The following is a 21933-nucleotide window of genomic DNA, read 5'->3' on the forward strand; positions in this document are numbered from 1 at the left end:
GACCATACTTCGCCGCTGGTCGGTGCGCGTGGGTGAATGCGGGGAGCATAGAAGTGCAGCGCAACGAGTGATTTAGCCGCACCGCCCCCAATTTCCCACAACGTAGCCCCTCGCAGCCTACACGTACGATGGTGTCCCATAAAAAAAGCCACTCTCCGTACTCAACCTTGCTTTAGCTTGCCCAGGTGTGACGAGGACGGGGTGTATCACGGGTGATTTGACCGTATGAAGGTGGCGGTGCGCTTTCCTCACCTCAGCAAACAATGCCACCTGCGGGGAAGGTCGTCCTCCTCCTCCGCCCCCCCCCCTAGGGGACCCGGCGTCTCAATGCGAGCGCACACACGGGGGAAGAGGGGGGGGGGCAGACAGCTGAGCCAGGTGCGTTGCTGTGCCAGGTAAAAAGCCGGCGCACCTGCGGGTATAGACCGTGTGTGGGTGGCAGGGCTGCCTCAACATCGTCAACATCATCGGCGTTGTTGTCGTCATCATCATAACAGTCACCAGGACATCAACGCCAGCATCATCATCAACATCGTCAATGCCAGCACCGTCATTACGAGCACCATCATCAACAGCGATGGGGCCGTCCATAAATGACGTCACGCGATTTTGGACGATTTTTGACCCGCCCCCCTCTCGTCACACGGCGTCACAAAAAGTCAGACCCCCCCTCAAATATGACGTCACAAAGCTCTGCCCCCCCCCGAAAAAAAATTAAGCATGCTTCAAATCGCTTTAAACTATTGTCATTGTAGTGCGTATTTAATGTGACGCTGCACTCTGATGTTGTAGGAGAAAACATGTATCAAAGAGTCTATTTAATTAAGTAGAACGTGTTGTCTGTTTATTTAAAGTTGCGCATTTGGATGTGACGTCACATTTCTCAAACCCCCCCCCCTCGTCACACATCGTCACAAACGTGGCCGGGCGTGGTGTTGGCCACCCACCCCCTCGTGTGTCGTGCCGGCCTTTATAGGTGCTCGCTAACAGCACTTGGCCCTACAGTCGGGTAAGGCTTTTCGGGGCATCTTTGTCTTTGTGGCGGATAACGCACCGAGGTACGGACCCCGGAGACGCGAGTTCTATTACCGCTCACGACCAGTAACTCGTGGCGAGTATTTAAACCGCTCAGGGGCCTCCTCGAGATCGACTCAGCCTCAAATGAGTATCTGGTGCGGTGTGTAAATGGCTACACTGGAGCGACTAAGGCAGCGGGGCATGCTTGTGACCCCTCCCCTCCCCCCCAAACACCACCTTGTGCCTTGGCGGCTTTAATAGGTGCTCGCTAACAGCACTTGACCCAGCATTCCCCAAGGCTGCATGGGAGATCTCGCCATTGTTTACATACTGCAGCTTCGCTCAACGGCGGCGCTTGCCATGCGTTTAGTGTTCGCCCCGGTGACCATGCAGATTTCTACAAGAAGCCTCTGGCCCCCAACTCTCGGGGTTCGGGTTTGCCTCCTGTCTCCAAGTCTACAATCATCGCCGTCAAACGCTGCTGTTCGTTTGCTTTGGGTTTTGAGTCAAACAATATTTCTCCTCCCACTCCCTTCCCTTTGGGACTTGCCGCATAGTTGAGATATCACGGGTCAAAGTCCTGGTTGCTGAGGTCACCTAGGGTTGGCTCTGTCTTGGTATTGCTGGGAGGACACAGACGGGGGGGGGGTGACCACGAGATTGAAAGCCCAGCGCGCTCACCGTTACTACAGGGCAGCAGATTGCAGTGGCATTTCTGATTAATTATTCACTTTGTATCGATTCAGCAAGCCCCCCCCCCCCCCCCGCTCCAACTGGTGATATTAATTGTGGTAATTAAGGGCTGTGATTTGATGCAACAGTTTCGTCTCGTTTTCATTTGCATCAATTAAGAAAAATAATATTCTGCCTTGATTACTTTTTTATTGTGCAGTGCAAAAATATTTTTCAGCCGGGCTTTGTGCTCTTGAAACTCTCCAGCACTGCGTAGCCGCAGTGGTAAGTGGCCACGTGTTCAGTCTCGCGTCGTCAATTCGCTCGACCGGTAGCAGGGTCCAGCGTTGTTGACGAGCCAGCGGCTGCGGTTCAGGTGAGCCAAGTCGCGAGGAGGTCAAAGGGCAGAGGGAGGCAAGTGGCGACACGACCACGGAAGGGGCCTCAAGTCAAGGGCTCGTGGCCAGGTGCTCGGCGAAATTTCTCGACAATTTTTTCTTTCCTTGTCGCTGCCAAACGGAGGTGGTACTTGACTCGTAGCCATAGCTGTGGCGAGAGGTTGTATACTAGATGTGGTGGTCCGAGGTGTGGATATTTTTCCAGGTCGCTGGTAAACTGGAGTAGGTGGCACCTGACTCGTAGTAGCCATGACCGTAGCGAGAGGTATGATGGACGTGGTGTGCTGGGTGGGGGTGCATTTCCTGGGTTGCTGACCCAGATGAACCCAGACATCCGGCAACAACCAATACGCAAATAGCATTCTATGGGCCCGTGTGAGCGGCAAAAATTTGGGCGCAGTTTGCACTTTGTCCCCATGAGTCCTAACCTCCAGCAAGCAGTGGAGTCGTTAATACTCTGGTTGGTAAAAGCTGGACCGCTCGAGCGATGGGAGAGGGGGCGGTCACTCCCACGACTCCTCCATCACCGGGCTGAGTAAAGAAAATAAACCACTGCTTGTAAAACCGGGAGGCTAAACGAATTATATACGACACGAGACCCACGGCTGGATAGAGATGATAGGATGAGACCACGTGTCGACCCAGAAACAGCAGCTGCGGGAGCTGGCGGAGGGGAGAATGCGACGGTAGCGAAGAGGAGGAGCGGCGGTGGCACCAAGGGCTTCGACCACGATGACGCCGCGATCGTAACGAGTCGATGAATCAGCTGCTATCAGTCCAATGGTCTCAACAAAACCTCTTAAATCTGAAATGTTTTGGTTGGAGTGCCATTTACGTTTAGTTTTCCCCCCCCGCCCCGAACACGAAGTTCACCTCCGTTGAATGAACGCGGCTGTTCAAGGTGTTTCTGTTTTTAAACGGCTCCGTGACGAATTTCCAGACAATGTAAGCTTTACAAAAATAGCCCAGCCCGTGTCCCGACTGTCGAGCAATAGACTGCGCGAGCTATGCGAGGCCCCTTTGAAAGTGTCACTCGAGAACGGTGGCGGAGGCGGCTGCGCTGCGTATACACAAGTACCGCTCGCTCCGTCTTGGCTACGCAAACTGAACCCCCCCCCCCTTCCTCCCCACCACCACCCCCTCGCATTGCGGCGCACGTGATGACGCCCACGCCACTTTGTGCCGTCGTGCGACAGGCGCAGCGTCCGCGGGAGGAGAGGAGTCGGGAGCGGAGTCGGGCGAGGAGGCACGCCGCACCTGCACGGAGGCCGATGCGTTACGACCTGGCGCCGGCCACCCGGAGCCGGAGTCGGCATCCGAGGCCGCCGACCCGGAGCCGCAGGAGTCTGTGCTCACGTTTCTGAGCAAGCGCTTTGGCATGCTGGCACTCTTCGGGAGGGCAGTCCCAGGACCCATTCCCATCACGAAGGTGCCGATGATCGCGGCCGGTGACGGTGACGGCGTGAAAGAGACGGATGTGACGGTGGTGGTTCAAACAGAGGCCGACGGGAGGGGAGCATCGGTGCTCGCCGAGTCCACCGTTCAGACACCGGGCGTGGAGGTGGATGCTCACTCGGCTGACGAGGATGACCATGGGGATGTCGCGGCTGGGGTGGATGTGGGCAATATAAACAGCAGCCACGGTTGTGATGCACAGCGGGACAACGCGGGGTCACAGCCGGAGCCACCGGCCGGTGATGACCACGAATGCAACCCCGATCCCCGGGTGACTCAGAGCGAGATGGTGCCTGCGATTTTGGACAAAGTTGCGGGCGAGGATGGTGACGACAATGAGGATGACTCCGGGGTGGAGAGCCAACTGGCAACGCCGTCGTCTGATAGGGGCGAGACGGACAGCGACGCCGGCAGGGAGAGCGACGCCGGCAGGGAGAGCGACGTCGCCACGGCCACCCCCACCATCGCCGATCGGCCGTTTGATCCTCCGGAGCAGCTCGAGTTCATCGATGCAGACGAAACGAGCCGAGAGGCTCCCCCTTCCTGCGCCGCTGACGAAACAGCGGGCGGTGGCGGCCCCCCCGCGCCGGCGGTCGCAGCTAACGCGGCCGCTGCCGCTTCTGTCGTCGCTGATTCACCTGCGGTCGACTCTACCCCGCCGAGCGCTCAGCCTCCGTCCGACGAGCCGAGCAACGGAGCGCGGCACGCCGATCCAGTTCCGGCCAACGGCTCGCGCCGTTCCAGTGGTGCACCAACCGGGGATTGTCTGGAAACGAATGTGGTGAGCGGCGATGCCCGTGAGACCGATGCGGCCGGGCCCGCCGAGACCGATGCGGCCGGGCCCACCGAGTCCGACGGCGAGAGGTCGCGTTCGTCTTCACCGGCGGCGCTGGGGTCGGCGTCGAGCGTGTCCTTAAGCGAGGGCGGCTACTCGGACTCGTCATCCGGCCTGGCATCCCCGGCGCACCAGGGCTACGTCCACGCGAGACCACGTGCGGACACGAACGCCTCACTGCCACGGCCGGACAGCTTGAGCATGGGCACTGGCGGCGCCACCAACAAGTCGATGCCCGACCTCGTCTTTCGGAAAACGTCGCCCGTTCTCACCAGCCCCGGCGGCGGCGGTGGCGACGACACCGACAAAAAATCCCAGCCAGAGCCGGACTCGCACAGCTTCCTGTCGCGCCTGCCGAACATTTTCAGCGGCCTGCGCATCATCAAGATTGGCGGCGGCGGCGGTGGCGAGGATTCGGTGACGGAGATCAAGCTGAAGGACACCGACCTGGCCGTGATGAAGCTCAAGAAGGCGGTGCAGAGCAAAGTCCAGCTGGCCGAGGCCAGCGCCGCCGGTGTCGCGGGGGGGGGCTCGTCGGCCCCGCCAGCGCCGCAGTCGGCGTTGTCGAGACGGGCGAGGAGGGATCATGATGGTCACCCGAAGCTTCTGTCGGTGACGGCGATCGGCGATGAGTTGCCGACGAATCACTCCTGGCTGCCGGCGCCGGGGGTGGCCGCGCTGGACGGGGAGAGGAGGGCGGAACAGGCGGCGCACAGCGGGAGCCGATCGCCGCCCCACGGCCGGTCGCCAGACTCGGAGACGGTAAGCGGTGCAGACGTGCAAACCAATTCTTTCCACGTACGATGCCCGTCGCACTCCCCCTCCTCTCTCGCGTTTGGAAACTCACGCTCGGTGATGGGTGTTTAATTGGCGGCTGCGCTCGATGCCTGGCCAACGTGAGTGTGCGATTGTATGTGATTTTAAACTGCCTCTTACCGATGTCTGTATATTTAGAGTTTGCACGTTCTCCCTGAGGTCGAGTGGAATTTTTTTCCGGGTCCTCTGGTTTTTCCCTCCACATTTAGAATCAATATGCATTTAGAGTTTTGGCTGCTATAAATTTCCACGTCATGAGGCATTTTGTTGAGCTAACATTTGTGGCCAGGTTGCTGCTGAAAAACAACTATATGTCTCAGTTGGCCTTACCTGCTAAAATAAAAATAAACGTTAGTTTTAGTTTTCGTCTGTACGGGGATAGAGTGTTGCCCCCCTGGCATGCATGCATTTTCTCAGGATGCTCTGTTTTCCTCCCACTTCTATAATAAATACACATCAATGATTGGCTGAAAATATCTAAAAATAAAAACCCAGTATAGCAGGGGCCCTCTTGAAAATGAGTCATATACGACTCGGTATTGTGGCTTTCTTGAATCAATCAGTAGTAAGTAAAATGCATTTTACGACTTTCCCTTTACGAGTGATTTTATGGTAGCCGCTTCTGCTCAAAACCACCCGCAAATGCGCCATGTCTCCGAAGCTAAAGCAGGTCTCAGCCCGGACTATACTTGAATGGGCGAACGCCATCTACAAAACAGGTTGTTGTCGGCTGCTGTGGGGCTATGTTTGTCAGCTGAAGGAAGTGCAGAAAAAATTATTGTTGCACTCTACTATGCTGTAATATGTCCATGCACCACGCCTTGAGCGACCCTCACTGCAAATTTTCCACATTCCAAAAATTACACCGCAAATTACTCGATTGGGCTCACACAAACACACCAACAGCAGTCATCACCCCCCCTACCCCACCTACTGGCAGACGTGACACCCCAGGTCACTCGTGCCGATGAGAAGGCTGTTCTGGCCTCGCGAATTCTCACCCGGTTAAACAAAATAACCTTCCATAATCGAGGTTTTTGGGTTAGATCGCGTAAATATAAATCTGTCGTAAAAAAATAAAAACGCGTCGTAAAGGTTGTGGGTTTACTCTCCAACACCATCAGTGTGCTATACTCGTAAATAATTGCCATGTTTTGTTTACGTGACAAACCTTACTAATTAGCTGTGTCGGGTGGTGGCAGGTTTAACTAAACATTAATATAACCCAAAAACCTCGATTATGGATATTGGTCGCGAAAGCCGACGTGTTAAACAAAAATAACGTTGACGAGCAGGGTGAAGTGTGGTCGTATAACCCGCCTGCCGATACCAGCACGGCACAGGGGGGAGGCTGTCCTGCAGCAGTGGATTGAGAAAGAGCCGTACGCGGTTTTTGTCATCGACCTTTCGCCGCGGTGGCTCCCGCGTGGCCATAGACAAGAAGACACGCACGTATGGGTGAGAATCAATGGGTTCAGAGTCAGGTATTCAACGTCCGCGACACCTATCACGTGGCGTTTTAAAAGATCTGTACGCGCAGGTGGTGTTTGGATGTTGCAACCAATGAAAAGCTTCGTCACCTTTTCATTCATGTCTTTTGGCCATACACAAAAGACAAAGATCCCCCCCCCCCAAAAAAAACCTTTAACAGACTCTTGGGGCAACTGCACATACACACATGATACACAGCGTATTCGTGTGTGCTTTTGAACTAAACATTATTACATAATATTAAAAATGTATCCTCATTACTTTTCTAAGCCACAGACAAACAAGGGCAAGACCCCCCGTATAGCCTTTAACAAACTGTTGGGGGCAAGGGCTGTGAGCGAGCACCTATGAAGGCCGGCACGCACAACAGCAACCGCCATTCGCCACTAAGTGGCGGTGACGTCCCCATGGCACTTGTGCCAGGCTATGTGCATGTTGAGCCGACATGAAGTGTCGAACGCCCGCTTGCAGGAGGTCACGGGGCAGACCCAGCGGGTGCCACGGGTCGACTGAGATGACTGGCCGATGCACCACCTGTGCCCCCTATTGTGCCAACTTTCTGTGCTTTAGCCACCCGGCGCTCCGTTCGTTGTTATGAGCGTCGCTCCTCTGCCCTCCGTTGTTGTTGGAGGGTGACTGCCTCCAACCGCTGGTACTAGTCATCGGCAAGTCCACTCAGCTCCACATCCTCCTGCACCACATCACTCCATCTCTTCTTTTAGGGGGGTCCCCGTTTCGCAAGCGAAGAGAAGGGAGGGAATGACGGTGGCCAAGAAGACCTGAAGCTTCGAGCGGAGCGTCACACCATGTAGCTTCCACACAGCGTTACGCAACTGATGAAAAGATAATGCCGCTCGACTGATTCGGAGTGAGACCTCTGCTGTTAAACCGGAGCCGGTCATGCGCACACTGCCCAGGTATGGGAAACTCTCCACTCTCTCCACAATTGCCCTATCACCAATTGGGAGTTGTGGGGGTGGAGTGTCTGATGGTACAAAATACCCAGGCAGGTATTTTGTACCATCAGACACGGCGCCTGGGTCTGTCCCATGACCTCCTGACAGCAGCTAGCCTTCCACACGTCACCCCATAACCTCAAAGTGCACCTATCCTGGCACGAGCCCTGGGGTGACATCACCACGGTCACATCGTGGAGGATAGCAGCTGTTGTTGTGGTGTGTCTCCATGCGTGGGGGTGTCTGTATGTGCGGGTGGTGCAGCGGTCAGCGCGCTGCGCTATGAATCCGGCGGCCCGAGTTCGATTCCCGCTCACGACCATCACCAGTGACAATTATATTCTTGGCTTTTTTCGGTAAAGTCACGTATTATATTATTTTATTTTACATTTATTAATTTTAATTTTAAAAAAATTACCTACGTGACTTTACCGAAAAAACTCAAGAATATGAATCCTTGCAGTCACGAAAGCTTCAAATCTAGAAGGGACGATTATGTGAACCGGTCCTGGTCCTCCCGTAGGTCGACTCAACCTCAAATGAGTATGTGTAAACATCGCCGCTGGGGAGACAAATGCGGCCGGGCATGGTGCTGGCCCTCCCACCCCCTCGTGTGCCGTGCCGAACCTTCATAGCTGCTCGCTAACAGCACTTGCCCCAACAGTCTGTTACAGGCTACACGGTGGATCTTTGTCTCGTGTGTTTGTTGTTGTTGGCGTGTGCGTGGCCGCCCTTCCTCTCAGTGTGCAGCGCCGTCGAGCCCCAGTGGCCGCGCGGGGCCCGAGCACTCGGAGGAGCGCTGCAGCCCGGGGCGCCTGGGCCCCGTGTGGCCACCTCCGCGGCCAGCGGCGGACGAGGACAAGCTGGGCCTCAAGTACACGGAGGCCGGTGGGTCCCTCCCCTTCGCGCTGCGTTTACCAAGACCGCAGGGTTTACCAAGACCGCAGGGTTTAACTCGCCCCCGCACCTGCTGCGCTTCACGTTAGCGGACCGGAGGATTCCCTTCCAAATCCGACGCCGCTTAGGTCGAGTTGAAGTATTTTTGGTGTAACGAGGTGAGAGCTAAGCAGGCCAGGATGGAAATGTCATTTGCAACGGTGACCTGGGCGTGTCGGTACCTTGGCGAGCCGTTGATTCAGCCGTGGGTTGAGCATGGCTGATTTCGATAAGGAAGATAAGGTCACACACATACAATAGGGGCCGTCCATAAATGACGTCACGCACCTGGGGGGGGGGGGGGTCAGACATTTGTGACGATGTGTGACGAGCGGGGGGGGGGTTTGAGAAATGTGACGTCACGTAAGAATGCGCAACTTTCTATCAAAATAGACAACACGTTCTACTTAATTAAATAGACGTTTTAATAAATGTTTTCTCCTACAACATCAGAGTGCAGCGCCACATTAAATTAAATACGCACTACAATGACAATAGTTTAAAGCGATTTGAAGCATGTTTTTGGGGGGGGAGGGGGGCAGAGCTTTGTGACGTCACATTTGAGGGGGGGTCTGACTTTTTGTGACGCCGTGTGACGACGGAGGGGGGGGGGCTCAAAAATCGTCCAAAATCGCGTGACGTCATTTATGGACGGCCCCATAGACGGAGGGCGTCATGAAGAGCAGGATCTGCTCCAGTGATGTCCGCTTCAGTTTGAACCCTGACGGCGACCCCAGCACAACAACGGACCGTTGCCCCGAAGTTGACCGTGCCGACAATTCCAACCCGCATGCCAAACATTGCCCCGACGTTTGCGAGTGTATACCGGGGGATAATCATCTCATCTGCCACATCTGCTTGGGTGTGGTCACTTTTTGTTTAGCAAATTACACAAAGCAACTGCGTGCGCGCGAGCGAGCGTTACGTGTGGGCGGGGAGCGGTCTAGCAGCGACACGTTGCGAATATTTGAAGCCAGCCTTAGGATGCAAGTCCCTGGAGCGACGCGTAAACATCGCCACCGGAGAGACAACGGAGGCGGCCGGGCTTGGTCGCTGTCCGACTCACCACCCCCACCCCACGTGTGCCGTGCCGGCCTTCATAGGTGCTCGCTCGCTCGCGAACAGCAACTTGCACCCAATAGCGTGCTCAGGGCTGTACGGGGAGGTGGAGGGATGTTTGTCTTGGCGCTGTGTGGGGGGGATTAGCCGCGGGCTGGTTTGAGACACAATTAAGCCTCGTTAGCTAATTCCGGCTGTGGCTGGGGTTGCCATCTGTCACGGTTTCCCCAGAATCGATTGGTGCAGCTTGGATTCTTGACTCGGGTGCCAGGCACGGCACAGAACATAACACTGCGTAACATGTTGAGGTCACGCGTAGGAGAGTTTCTCGGACGGTGTCATGATTCATAATAGATTTTGGGTCCGGCCACGTAACTGTTGAATTTGTTTTGGCGGCGTTCGTATGTTTACATCTTGACGAGATAATTATGTCAAATATGAAGGTGAAATCCGATTTTCCACATAAATCTCTACGGCAGATTTGGCGACGCTGCTGATTACGTTGCTGTGTTGTCAGTGGTGCGACAAACAACAATAACACAACACGTTCGGCCTTAAAATGCAAAATATTTCTCGGCGACGTTTCAGGCAATGGGCCTTCTTCTCCCGAGCAGGGCACGTGGGAGGGTTCAGCAACGTATTAGTGTGGCCGTGAAGATCGTCTGGAATGAGGAATCTCACTCGCAGAAGCTTGTGCAGCCACCAAGAGACAGTTTGTAAGTCAGCCGTGAGTGGGATCTGTTGGTCCCCGATGAGGCCACATGAAGTGGGGGGGGGGGGGGGAGGCAGGGGGTGCCTTGCCCCCCCCTGGTGGCCAAAGCTACGAGTTGGGGGGCCCCCCTTGACAGCCACCATGAGATATGTTTTCAACAACAGCGTAAAAGAACACAACAAAACGCGCTTTACATTTATTTCTATGAAAATGCTTTCATTTACGTTTCACGGTTTCTTTTAATTCCATTAGAGCAGTCACGTACGATTGCAGAGAAGTGCCACGGAGTTGTAGTGGCCGAATTATTGCGAAGGCGGACCCCGCCCCTCTTACAGCGTGAAATATTCGAGACCGTGAGCGTAACGATGCGATTGGTGGAGCAAGACGAGCCACGATATATACAATAGCCCTTGGTGGTGCGACCGTGCGAGACAAATCAAACATCGGGGACCCAACTTGACCTGCTGCTGACAATGTAGTTCCTACGCGACACGGCGCATGGCGAATGGAGGGCCTGAGGAATTTACCCGAGACGCACCGCAAGCAAATTTCAATTTAAAGCTTTCGTGACTGCAGGGATTCATCTTCTTGGTTCTTTCGGTAAAGTCATCACGTAGAATGGAAATAATAAAATAATAAAAATAAAACATAAAATAATTCTCACGACGTTTCGGCCACAACACAAGCAGCCGTCCTCAGGTGAAGAACAGGTCTGTCGATAAGACATTCAAACTCTGTCTTATTTTATTATGTTTTATTTTTATTATTTTATTACATCCCTTATAAAAGAATAAAAATAAAACATAATAAAAAACATAATAAAAGATATTATTTAATAATATTATTTTATTATGTTTTATTTTTATTATTTTATTATTTCCATTCTACGTGACTTTACCGAAAGAACCGAGAAGACACCGCGTGCAGTCACAGACTCCGCCAGCGGCGCAGCTCACTCAGCCCCGGTTGCCTGGCAACTGCCAGGTGAGGGCCTAGGCAACCGGCCAGCCCTTGGACACGGCACAATGGAAATTCCTCGACGTGAGCCCCCACGCTAAGGCCTGGCTCTGCGCCCCCGTCACGGAGGCCCACAGACAATGCCGCACGGTGCGCGTAGCTGCGTGCGCTCAGCGAGATTTGGCAGGTGCCCACCTCCACCCACTCTCCCCCAACCCCCACCAACCCCAGTCTGCGACAATGACATCGAGAGGGATTAACAGCGCGCCTCTTCGCGTGAGCCCCGACGGGATTGAGTGAGATCGTGGGGTTAACATCTCACCTGTGCATGCTCACCTGCGGCGGAAGAAGAGGCGGCGGTGGCCATTTGGTGTTGAGGCCCGAGATGAACGGTGGAGGATGAGTGGGGGTTGGGGCGACAGTGTTCACGAAGGGAACATGGGAGAGGCACTGTGACAGCAACCCTGTTAACGTGACCTCGTTTAGGGGGGGGGGGGGGGGTGGGCATGACATATCCATGTTAAATAAGCTTAAAGCAAATGTAAAACGCTAAACGGTCGCGTCGTGAGTGACTATGCGATCTTGCCGTGCGTTCTGCTTTGGCCACGAGTGAAGGAAGGAGAGGCTGCCACGCCCGTCGCTTAATTTGTAAAAAATTTTTTTTAACAATTTATATTGGGGCTGAGCCCTGAAACCTTGAATGACTGAGGATACCTTCTTGCTCCGGGAGGGATTGGTAGCAGTACTTCACCGGTGGACGGAACTCGAATTTTTTCTGTGTTGACCCAGGAATGGCCTCACCGAGTCTCGTGACTCGTTTTCAAGAGGGTCCTGCCAAGTTTCCACAGTAGGGGGGCAATGATTGATATGTAAATTACAATTGAAAAATTTGCCGTGTAATTTTTTTAATTGGCCAAATTTTTTACCGTGACCTTAAACGAGATCGTAGCATCCACTGTACAACCGCAGTATTAATCGGAGCGGCCGCTGGGAATGAACCGCGAACCTCTACAACGAGCGGCGAGCGCGCTGCCACCGGGGCCTCGTCACCGAGCGAGGCGTCTGTTGAGGGAATCCACCGATCCCGCCGGCAAAGTTAAGCGCTTCCATTGGTATCGGAATGGTCGCCAAGCGCCTTGCAGAGCGTTCACCTTCTCCACTCATAATGAATCGACGTAAATCTATGCCGATTCTCAGAGAAGGAACTTGATCCAAATTTGAGTGATTGCGATAAAAGTAAACTATTGCATGTACATGAGGCTCAGCAACCCGCACTCTCTGTGGGCTCCCACCTCGTTACACAGTCCATGTGTGGTGGTGTAAACGATGATAATTTTATTATGATCATGGTGACTTGATGACAATTATTGAACGTGACGATGATTTGCATGACGACGTTGACTGGACGATGATTGTTTTGTGATCTTGACGTTGGCATGTAAGGTGGAGGTCCGTGCAAATGCTGGGGGTCTTGGGAGTTGAGGATGGGGGGCAGGTAGCAGGGGTAGTACCTGTGGACATGCAGATGGGAGAGGGGCGGGCATGTGGGTGGAGCCAACAGGTAAGGGGGCACCGCTGTGGGGTGGGGGTGGAGGGGGTGTAGCGTCTACCCCACAACGCGTGCATTAATCACTGCTGTGCGTGTGATGATGACGATGATGACGATGAGCTCTGGAAGTGTCAATCACTCTGACCCGGACCATCAGGGGTGGGCGTGGTCGCACGTCGACTCGGCCGTGAACGCGCAACGCCGGGGAAACACCACAGAGTTGACGGAGTAACGAAGAGAAACCTCGTCTCCCCACTCTTCCTCGGGGCATCCTTGCCTAACACTGACGCGCCTCCGCACCCCCCCCCCCTCCCCCCCATGTAGAACACCTGGCGGAGGTGCAGAGACTCAAGCGGGAACACCACGAGACCCTGAGGAGCCTCCAGGTGCGTCCTCGTTTCTGTCCCTCTCCTGTGCGTGCCGAAGGAGTTTGTTGCGCGCGTTCGGTTTAGCCTCGCGCCTTCTCCCCGTGGTGCCTGCCCTCTGTGCCTTGCCTCCATCTCCCGTTCTGAAATCTCCCCCTGCGTCTCTCTCTCTCTCTGTGTCTGTGCTCGTACCGCGCATTGTTTGGCGCAACGGGGAACGTTCCATTCCACGGGCTGGGGAGCCTTTTCACGAGAGCTGAATTTCAATTTGCAACAATGACTGCACCCAGTAACGCATAGAACGTTGAACCAACGTTGACACGTTTTACTGGGTAGCGCCTGCACACCAGCTAATCTCATCGCTCCACCTGATTGTAAATGTAGGTTCCTGAAGAAGCGCCCAGTACATAGAGCGAAACGTCGGACATCATCGTACCAAACATCACACGGCGGTACAAACCCGACAATACCTCGGAGAGCCTGCTTGTGCTGATTGTGTAAACGGGGGGGGGCTGTCTGGCGTCCCGATACGGCCTTGGCAGCTGCCTCCCCAACTATTGACAAGCCCCAGCCACGTGTGACTGTTGTACCGGCAAAACGAGGCAGTTCAATGAAAGATCAGAGAATTGGTTTGGGCTGCGAGTAGAGCCGTGGTCAAGGGGAGAGGCGGAATATGCTTTTGGTGCTTCAACGCAGCGAAGAGCTCCGCCAAACAACAACACCACAAAGTTTTGCAGGCAACCCAAAAAAAATCCTACCCAGTAGCGGTGTCTCATCATCATCGTAGTCGAAGTCATGACGACAACTGTCAAGTCACGAGTTCCACATGTTCCATGGGAGCCAGATCGAGAGACGGGCGGCCGTGCGGTGTGGTTGCCTGCCCTGGCGAGGCGGGACGGAGGTGTGGGGGGGGGGGGTCGGGTCGGTTAGGGGTGGGGAGGGGGTAGGGGTCTTGTGAGTGAAGGAGCGAGAGGAGGAGGAGGAAGAAGAGAGGGGAGCGTTGTGTTGAGTCCCGCGTCGCTGCAGGCCCCCGCACGCCCGGGCGCCATCGCCCGCTCCGAGCCGCCCTCTCGAGGGCCCTTGAGCTCGCCGGGTTCAGGGGTGCGAGGCTCCGGCATTGCCAAGCACAAGGGGACACGACCCCACGTAGCTCAAGGGGCAACGGAATCACGGAATGATAAATGTGCACCAAATTTCAGCTCAACGTTCATGTCGAAGCGAATTAACATGAACACAGTGAATTAATGTATCTCCTCCCTCTTGTCTGCATGTCTACTCTCGTCTCACTGCATCTCCGTCTCTTGCCTAAACATTGAAATTGGAGCGGGCCCCAAGAATAATTTCTGCTTGGGGCCCCCCAGTGAACCCCTCCCTCCACGTGGTGTTGGAGGGGGGGGCGACCACCTCCTTGAGCAGTCGAGGATTTTGGTTTTGTGGGAAGAGTCGTGGTTTGCGGTGATGCAGCTCTCAGTGTCGCTTGTCACGAATGGAGATTCTTGCGGCGTCGCGACGGGTTTAGCCGCTCCGCTCTCGTATCTGTGCCCCGGAGTGAGAGCGTTCTGTGCCAGTGCATGCGTGCGTGCGTGAGTGTGACAGTGCGTGCGTAGGGAGCGGTGGCACAGCGTTGTATGTGCACATGGGGAGCGGTAGTGTCGTGGTGAGCGCGCTGCACTACGAACATGGCGACACGAGTTCGATTCCTGCTCATAGTCACCACCAGTGACGATTATCTTAACCGGTCCTGGGCCTCCCCTAGGGCGACTCAGTCTCAAATGAGTACCTTGTCCGGTGTGTAAACATCGCCACCAGGGAGACAAAGGCGGCCGGGCGTAGTGCTGGCCACCCACTCTCTCGTGTGGCGTGTTGGCCTTCATAGGTGCTCGCTAACAGCACTTGCCCCTACAGTCTGTTAAGGCTATACGGGGGTCTTTGTATGCGCACTTTGGCCCAACAGACTATTCGGCTACACAGGGGATCTTTGCCTTTGTGTGTGTGTAAGTGTGTGTGAGTGTGTGTGAGTATGTGTGAGTATGTGTGTGAGTGTGTGTGAGTATGTGTGCGAGTGTGTGTGAATGAGTGTGCGTGTGTGAGAGTGAGTGTATGTGAGTGTGTGAGTGTGTGTGTGAGTGAGTGCGTGTGAGTGCGTGTGTGTGCGTGTGTGTGTGAGTGCGTGTGCGTGTGTGAGTGTGTGTGTGAGTGTGTGTGAGTGTGTGTGTGTGAGTGTGTGTGTGTGCGTGTGCGTGCTTGCTAGCAACACTTGGCCCAACAATCTGTGAAAAGCTACACTGAGTATCTTTGCCTTTGAATGCATGTGTGTATGTGTGTATGTGCGTGTTTGTCTTCACGTGAGTGTATGTATGTGCCATGCCAGCATTCATAGGTGCTAGCTAACAGCACTTGCCCCTACAGTCTGTTTAGGTTATACGGGGGATCTTTGTCTTTGTGTGTTGGAACACCAATAACGTTTATCTGAACCGGTCATGGGCCTCGCCTAGGTCGACTCAGCCTCAAATGAGTGTGCGTAAGCGCACGCGAGTTTGTGTACGCGGTGCTCTGTGCGTGCAGCGTGTTGTTTAACGGGGGGGCACAAAGACATAACTAATTATGTCCATGTGATGTCACCGCGCGTTTAATATCCTCTTTACAGGGGCCAATTGACAGCAGGAATGCGGCAATTTCCCGTAGAAATTACAGGGCGGTGGCCTAACAATCCCCATCGCAGACCAATGAAACGATAACACTGCATCAACCTAACTCTGCTGCTGGTGGCTGCTGCTGCTGCTGCCTGGGATCGCCCGGGAGTTGTAGGTTTGGGCAGCGAGAGGCGGCCACGAAGATGAAGGTAACAATTAGCAAACGGATTCTTGAATCTATTCGTGTGGAGACTGGGAAGTGTTTAACCCTTCCCCACGAGCGCTCGCTCGCGCGTGAGCGTGAGCGAGCGAGCGCTTGAGCGAGCGCTCGTGGTGGTCCTCCTCCGAGTTCTCCACGTGCATCTCGTCGTTCTAAACGGAATTGGCCAAACATCCCAAAGTAGCGGGACCCTCCGAAACAAAAACACCACTGGGACTTGAGACTCGGTGACGCTTTTGTTCAGTGAATGAAGTCGTGCTCGGGCGGGAGAGACGTAGTTCGGGAGAAATTTATTTTATTCCAAGGGAAAGTAATTTCCTCCGGAACGCTTTTTACCCGTGACGGTCCGTGTCGTGCTCGCGTTTACGGGGCGACAGCTTCACCCCTCCTGCGGCTGCCACTCTGGTCGTTGGGTCTTGACCATTTTCACTCCCGAGGGTGACGCCCATCGTGTAGATGGAGCGATGGAGCGATGGAGTGTGAGCTCGTGCTCAAGCGCTAGGACGGGCTGGTCGTTTCGCGGGAGCAAGAGGGATTGCGATTCCTTGGTGGATAAATTGAGGCCGATGACGAGGACACCTCGCCTCTCGTTCCCATCGTCGTGCCTGTGCCTCGGATGCGTGGATTGTCCGGTCTGAGGAGGTCGTGTTCTTTCCCACGCACGCTCACTTTCCCCTCGCAGTTTGATTGATGTCACTCATTATCCTGGCGTCGGTACTTTCCCTGTTCCGTATGTTCCTCTCTCCCGTCCGTCTAGTTGCGCCGCGTATATATACCGGACGTCTGTGAAAAAAAGTTTCGTAGCTCATCGCATTCATTCTTCTAGGACAGATAAAGATTCTGATGTTTCAGATCCGCCGTGGGGTAACGCGACGCTGAACGGGAAACTCGCGCGTTCGTGTCGCCCGCTCCCGCGTACGGGTGTTGGTCTCTGTCTCCGCCGTGCGTGCGTTATTGTGACTACGCACGTGTCAGCAGCCTCGTCCCGTTAGCGTAATTACAGCCCGGGCGTGCTCAGTGGGCCCCCTCCTCCTCCCCTCAATGTCTCATAAAATTCCGAGAGGTAAAGGTGCAGCCCTGCAATCAGTCGCTCACCCCACCGCTGTCGGAAGGGGCCTCCTCCACTCGGCGGAGCTCTGGAGAGCCTCTCTGTAGTTGGTGTTATTGGCCTATTACTCCATGCTGACCAGACGCGCCCCGATGCCTTGGAAGAGGTAGGAGTACCCACACTTTACCCCACCACCCGTGACCTGCCACCCGACTCGCTATGGCTGTGCCCACTCGCACTGCTGGGTGGACAGAGGCAGAGGGGAGATACCGGCGAGAAGAAACACGCCCCCATTGTCTTCACTGCCGTTCTGGGAGATCGAATCGAACCGGTGACCTCCGCATCGCAATGACGGCGCGCTGACCGTGAACCGCCACCGCCACGGCCAGCGAGACACGGCTCCCGTGTGCGTAACCTTCAGTTCATCTTGATCACCTTGATCAGCCACAATCAGGCCACTGCCGGATGGAGTCCTCGGCCCAGCCAAGCCCGCCGTTCTCTAAGCCCTCGGCAGCAAGGGCCTCTTCAACCTCCCAAAGCGCCAAGGCATTAATACGGAAACCTCGCCATGAATAAAACAGATCCTCCGTGATGCACCGCTCATTGTGAGTCGCTCGCCGGCAGTTGCCGCTTCATGTTTTATTCACGGCTGCCCGCCGCGCATTATTGGGCACGTGCCGGTTTGCCGAAGGCACGAGCGGATCGCGCCGCGTTTACCCCCACCCCCCCACCCCCCCCACCCCCCCACCCCCCCCCACCCCCCCACCGGGCAGACGATGGAGTCGCGTTGCTGTACGACCCCATCAGACCTCAATGTCTAAGTGGGGTCGCACTGTGACCAGCGCGGTGAAGTATGGTCAAATTTCCCTGTGCAATCCACACGGCCAAAGCCGGTTTTAGGTCGAGGGGCCTAAAGCTAATAGGAGGGTAGGGAATTAGTATGTATTACATATTTACATATTGCGACAACTCATTGTGAAGTAATAAACATATTTATTTATTTACATATGTAAACTTTACACATTTATTAGACTCGAGCTAACTACATCATCAAATAACTCGATATGTGCTCATTTCTTCAAACCAAAATGCTTTGCTGGCTTTGCCTGTGGCAAAGTCACAACTGATGTCATCGTCACTGAAGGACAAAAAAATTGCGATGGCCGCGCTACCGCCACTCGGCTGCCACTTCAGCGTGCAACGGGGAGGGCCTGAAGAAGTGCTTACCAGATACGAGGGCCTCATCAGCCTGTGGTTTAGTCTGGCCCTGCGCACGGCAGTGGATTGACGAAAGAACTACATCAACACCAACACCCGCCCATCGCTCTTAAGTGACGGTCACATCACCACGGTGCCTGTGCCAAGCCAGGTGCACTTTGAGGTGTCAAAGGCTCGCTAGCAGGAGGTCACGGGACAGACCCAGGTGCCACGGGTTGACCGAGATGACTGGCATTGTGTATAGCCCCTATTCTGCTATACACAATTTCACACCGTGTCATGATCAGCACCATTACCATCATCCTTGCCTTCGTCATCGTCATCATCATCGCCATCGTTGTCGTCACCGTGGTGGTGGTGGTGGTGGCGGCGGCGTTGTCGCGCGCGTGCAGGAGGAGTTTGACCTGAAGACGTTCGAAGTGCGGGGCGAGTACGCCTCCGTGGTCGCCGACCTCGAGAAAAAGGTGGACGACCTCCAGTGCGACCTCTCCGCGCTGCACCTCGCCGCCGCCGCCGCGGGGGGAGGGGGACTCCCGGGGCCCGGCCGGCGGGGGGCCACGCGGGGCACCCGGGACGTGGGCGTCGACACCCGCGATGGGGACCTCCCGCGCGCCTTCAGGAACGTGCTCGTGCAGACGGACCGGCTGGGCTTCCTGCAGCAGCCCGACGGCGGGGAGGAGGACACCGGCAGGACGGCGCCCGTGCGCCTCAAGAAGTTCTTCAGCGCCGAGGAAGCGTTCGGCGTGCTGGGCGCCGACGGCGCGGTGACGAAAAATCCGGCGGCTGGGCCACCCACGCCGCCGCCACCGCCGCCACCGCCGCCGCCGCCACCGCCACCGCCGCCACCACCGCCGCTACCAACCGGACACAGTCCACCGCCACTCCCGTTACCACCAGGTTTGGTAGTAGCAGCAGCACCGCCGCCAACACGACCGGCGCAGTATTGTTGTTCTTATTTTTGTTGTTCTTCTTATTGTTGTTGTTCTTGTCCAGCGCCTACTCCATCATCACTACCAGCAGCAGAGCACAATCTAACCATCACCGCTGTCACCACCACCAGCACTATCTCCACCACTGCTAGCAGTTGGACACGATCCACCACCACTACCACCATCCCCCAACACTTCACCACCAGAAACACCAACACCACCACCACTAATATCACCACCACCACAACCAACACCACCACCATCAACACCATCTGACGGCTACTTGCAGCAAGACACAGTCACCATCTCTTCCTCCTTCACCACCACCACCACCACCAGGTCTCGCAGCAGCAGCAGCATCAGCGGCACCAGCAGCGCCACCACCACCAAGACTCGGGCCTCCTCCACCGCCACCACCACCACCACCACCTCCGCCTCCTCCCCTGGGTCTGGGGGGGCCCCCGCCCCCTCCCCCGCTGGGGGGCCTGGGTGGGGGCCGCGAGGGGAAGCCCCGGAGGCCGGCGGTGGAGCCCAAGCGGCCCATGAAGCCGCTCTACTGGTCCCGCATTCAGATCAAAGCTGAGAGGTGAGGGCCGGGCGATGGCTGGTTTGGGTGGCAGTTGGGGCTGTGTCTCGGTGGGTTGTCGCGGATGTGCTGCTGCTACTGCTCAGCTCTCCGACGCGTCTTCGCGTTGTGCCGCTTGTCATTCGGCACGGCGTCCGACGTTTCACCTCGTGCACTGAGAGCTTCTTCAGGAAGCGACCCGAAATTCCCCCCGATACGACTATCCACCCGGTTCCCGCGAGCTGTTCTCGCTCGTCGCTCCATCCCGAAATAGAAATTCGCTCCCTTGACGAGCTTCCGGCACGTGGAGCGCAACGCCGGACACTGTGCCGCCGGACGGCACGCGGTACAACCCGAACGCACAACCGGAGAGTTGAGTTGTAGTTTAATGGCGAAAAGGTCAAGAGGTCATCAAGAGGTCGCTTCCTTCTGCAAGGTCACACAGCTCTTGCAAAGTCGACACCAAACCACCAAGGGTGGCTGTCACAATCTCATCACCACCACATTTGAACTTTCGGTCTTACCAACAATAATAACGATAATGTCAACCTGTACCGCACTCCCGCCACCGGAAGCTGTCGCAGAGACGGAACTACTCAGAGGAGTGTGGAGGAACCACAAGCAGCAGGCAGGCAGTGAGCTGATGCTACAAACGATGAATATAACGCTATTTACAGCCAATTAATAAGCGTCTGCCCGTTGTCATACGGTCGGCACGTCTTTCGAGGGCGAGCAGAATAAAGTTTTTTAACCTGCTCGCAAGAAAAATACGTCGTTAATGGAAGGACGTACACAATTTCATCCATACTATCGGTTTCCCAAAACGCTTCAGTTGGTATAAGCGGCACTCATTCAAAATAATGGTGAATCGGAAACCCGACCGGTGGTGGCAGGGCAGGAGTAAGCGCGCGGGGCGAGGTGAAAATGAGAAGGATCGTATTGCCATGGCACCGTGACCCCACGCGTGCCCTTGGTCTTTCTGAGCTGTGGCCCCTAAATGCTAAATGAGCTGTGACGTGGAGGGGCCGCTCAAGCAAAGGTGAGTGGTTCACCTGGTGGGACCAGGGATGAGCGGCTCACCTTGACAGTACGGGAGTGCGCCGCTCACCTGGAGAGTACGGGGTGCGCCGCTCACCTTGAGAGTACGGGGTGAGCTGCTCACCTTGAGAGTACGGGGTGAGCCGCTCACCTGGAGAGTACGGGAGTGCGCCGCTCACCTGGAGAGTACGGGGTGCGCCGCTCACCTTGAGAGTACGGGAGTGAGCCGCTCACCTTGAGAGTACGGGGTGAGCCGCTCACCTGGAGAGTACGGGAGTGCGCCGCTCACCTGGAGAGTACGGGGTGCGCCGCTCACCTTGAGAGTACGGGAGTGAGCCGCTCACCTTGAGAGTACGGGGTGAGCCGCTCACCTTGAGAGTACGGGAGTGAGCCGCTCACCTTGAGAGTACAGGGTGCGCCGCTCACCTTGAGAGTACGGGAGTGCGCCACTCACCTTGAGAGTACGGGGTGCGCCGCTCACCTTGAGAGTACGGGGTGAGCCGCTCGTGCTGAACCTTAACGGACATCGCGGAGCGCGACGCGCACTGCCTGCCCGCTTCTTCAGAATCGGGTAAATAGAAACCCGCTGATCGTTGGGAGGGCAGCGATCGCTGAGCCCGACCCTCAGCGATGCAGCAGCAGTGCAGCGCTCTCCAAGCTCCTCCACTCAGGAGTCGCACAGAGAGCGGAGGGGGGGGGGGTGGAGGGGGGGTGTTTGCTCATTATCAGCAGTTACCCTAACAGGTTTTTAAAGGCTACATAGGGAGGAACGTTTGTCTTTTGCATGTTCACGTGCGTATTTCCATGTCTCTGCGTGCGTGCGTGTCCACGTGTGCGTCCGTGGCAGCGCCGAGGAATCGCGCTGTCTCTGGGCGCAGCTCGACGAGTCGCCCATCGATCCGAGCGAGTTCGAAGAGCTCTTCTGCAAGAGCGCGCGGGCCGAGAAGAAGCAGCCGCTCACAGAGAGCTACGCCAAGAAGTCCCGCGCCAAGCAGGTCCGTCGCTACGAGGGCACCGCCGTGGGGTGTGTGGGTGGGCGGGGATGGGGGGTGGCGGGGGGTGGG

At 55.8% G+C, this 21933-nt stretch overlaps 1 protein-coding gene across 1 annotated transcript in view; it reads left to right on the top strand.

Moving 5' to 3' along the window:
• FMN2 (formin 2) overlaps positions 1–21933 on the top strand; it is a 57832-nt gene that overhangs the window by 9380 nt on the left and 26519 nt on the right. The window contains exons 3-8 of the mRNA XM_078868128.1: positions 3284–5139; positions 8384–8528; positions 13178–13239; positions 18730–19234; positions 19606–19852; positions 21717–21864. Of these exons, the coding sequence (XP_078724254.1) occupies positions 3284–5139; positions 8384–8528; positions 13178–13239; positions 18730–19234; positions 19606–19852; positions 21717–21864 (2963 nt within the window). The remainder of the gene's footprint in view (positions 1–3283; positions 5140–8383; positions 8529–13177; positions 13240–18729; positions 19235–19605; positions 19853–21716; positions 21865–21933) is intronic.

Source organism: Lampetra fluviatilis, chromosome 25 (assembly GCF_964198595.1).
Source record: "Lampetra fluviatilis chromosome 25, kcLamFluv1.1, whole genome shotgun sequence".
Taxonomy (NCBI): domain Eukaryota; kingdom Metazoa; phylum Chordata; class Hyperoartia; order Petromyzontiformes; family Petromyzontidae; genus Lampetra; species Lampetra fluviatilis.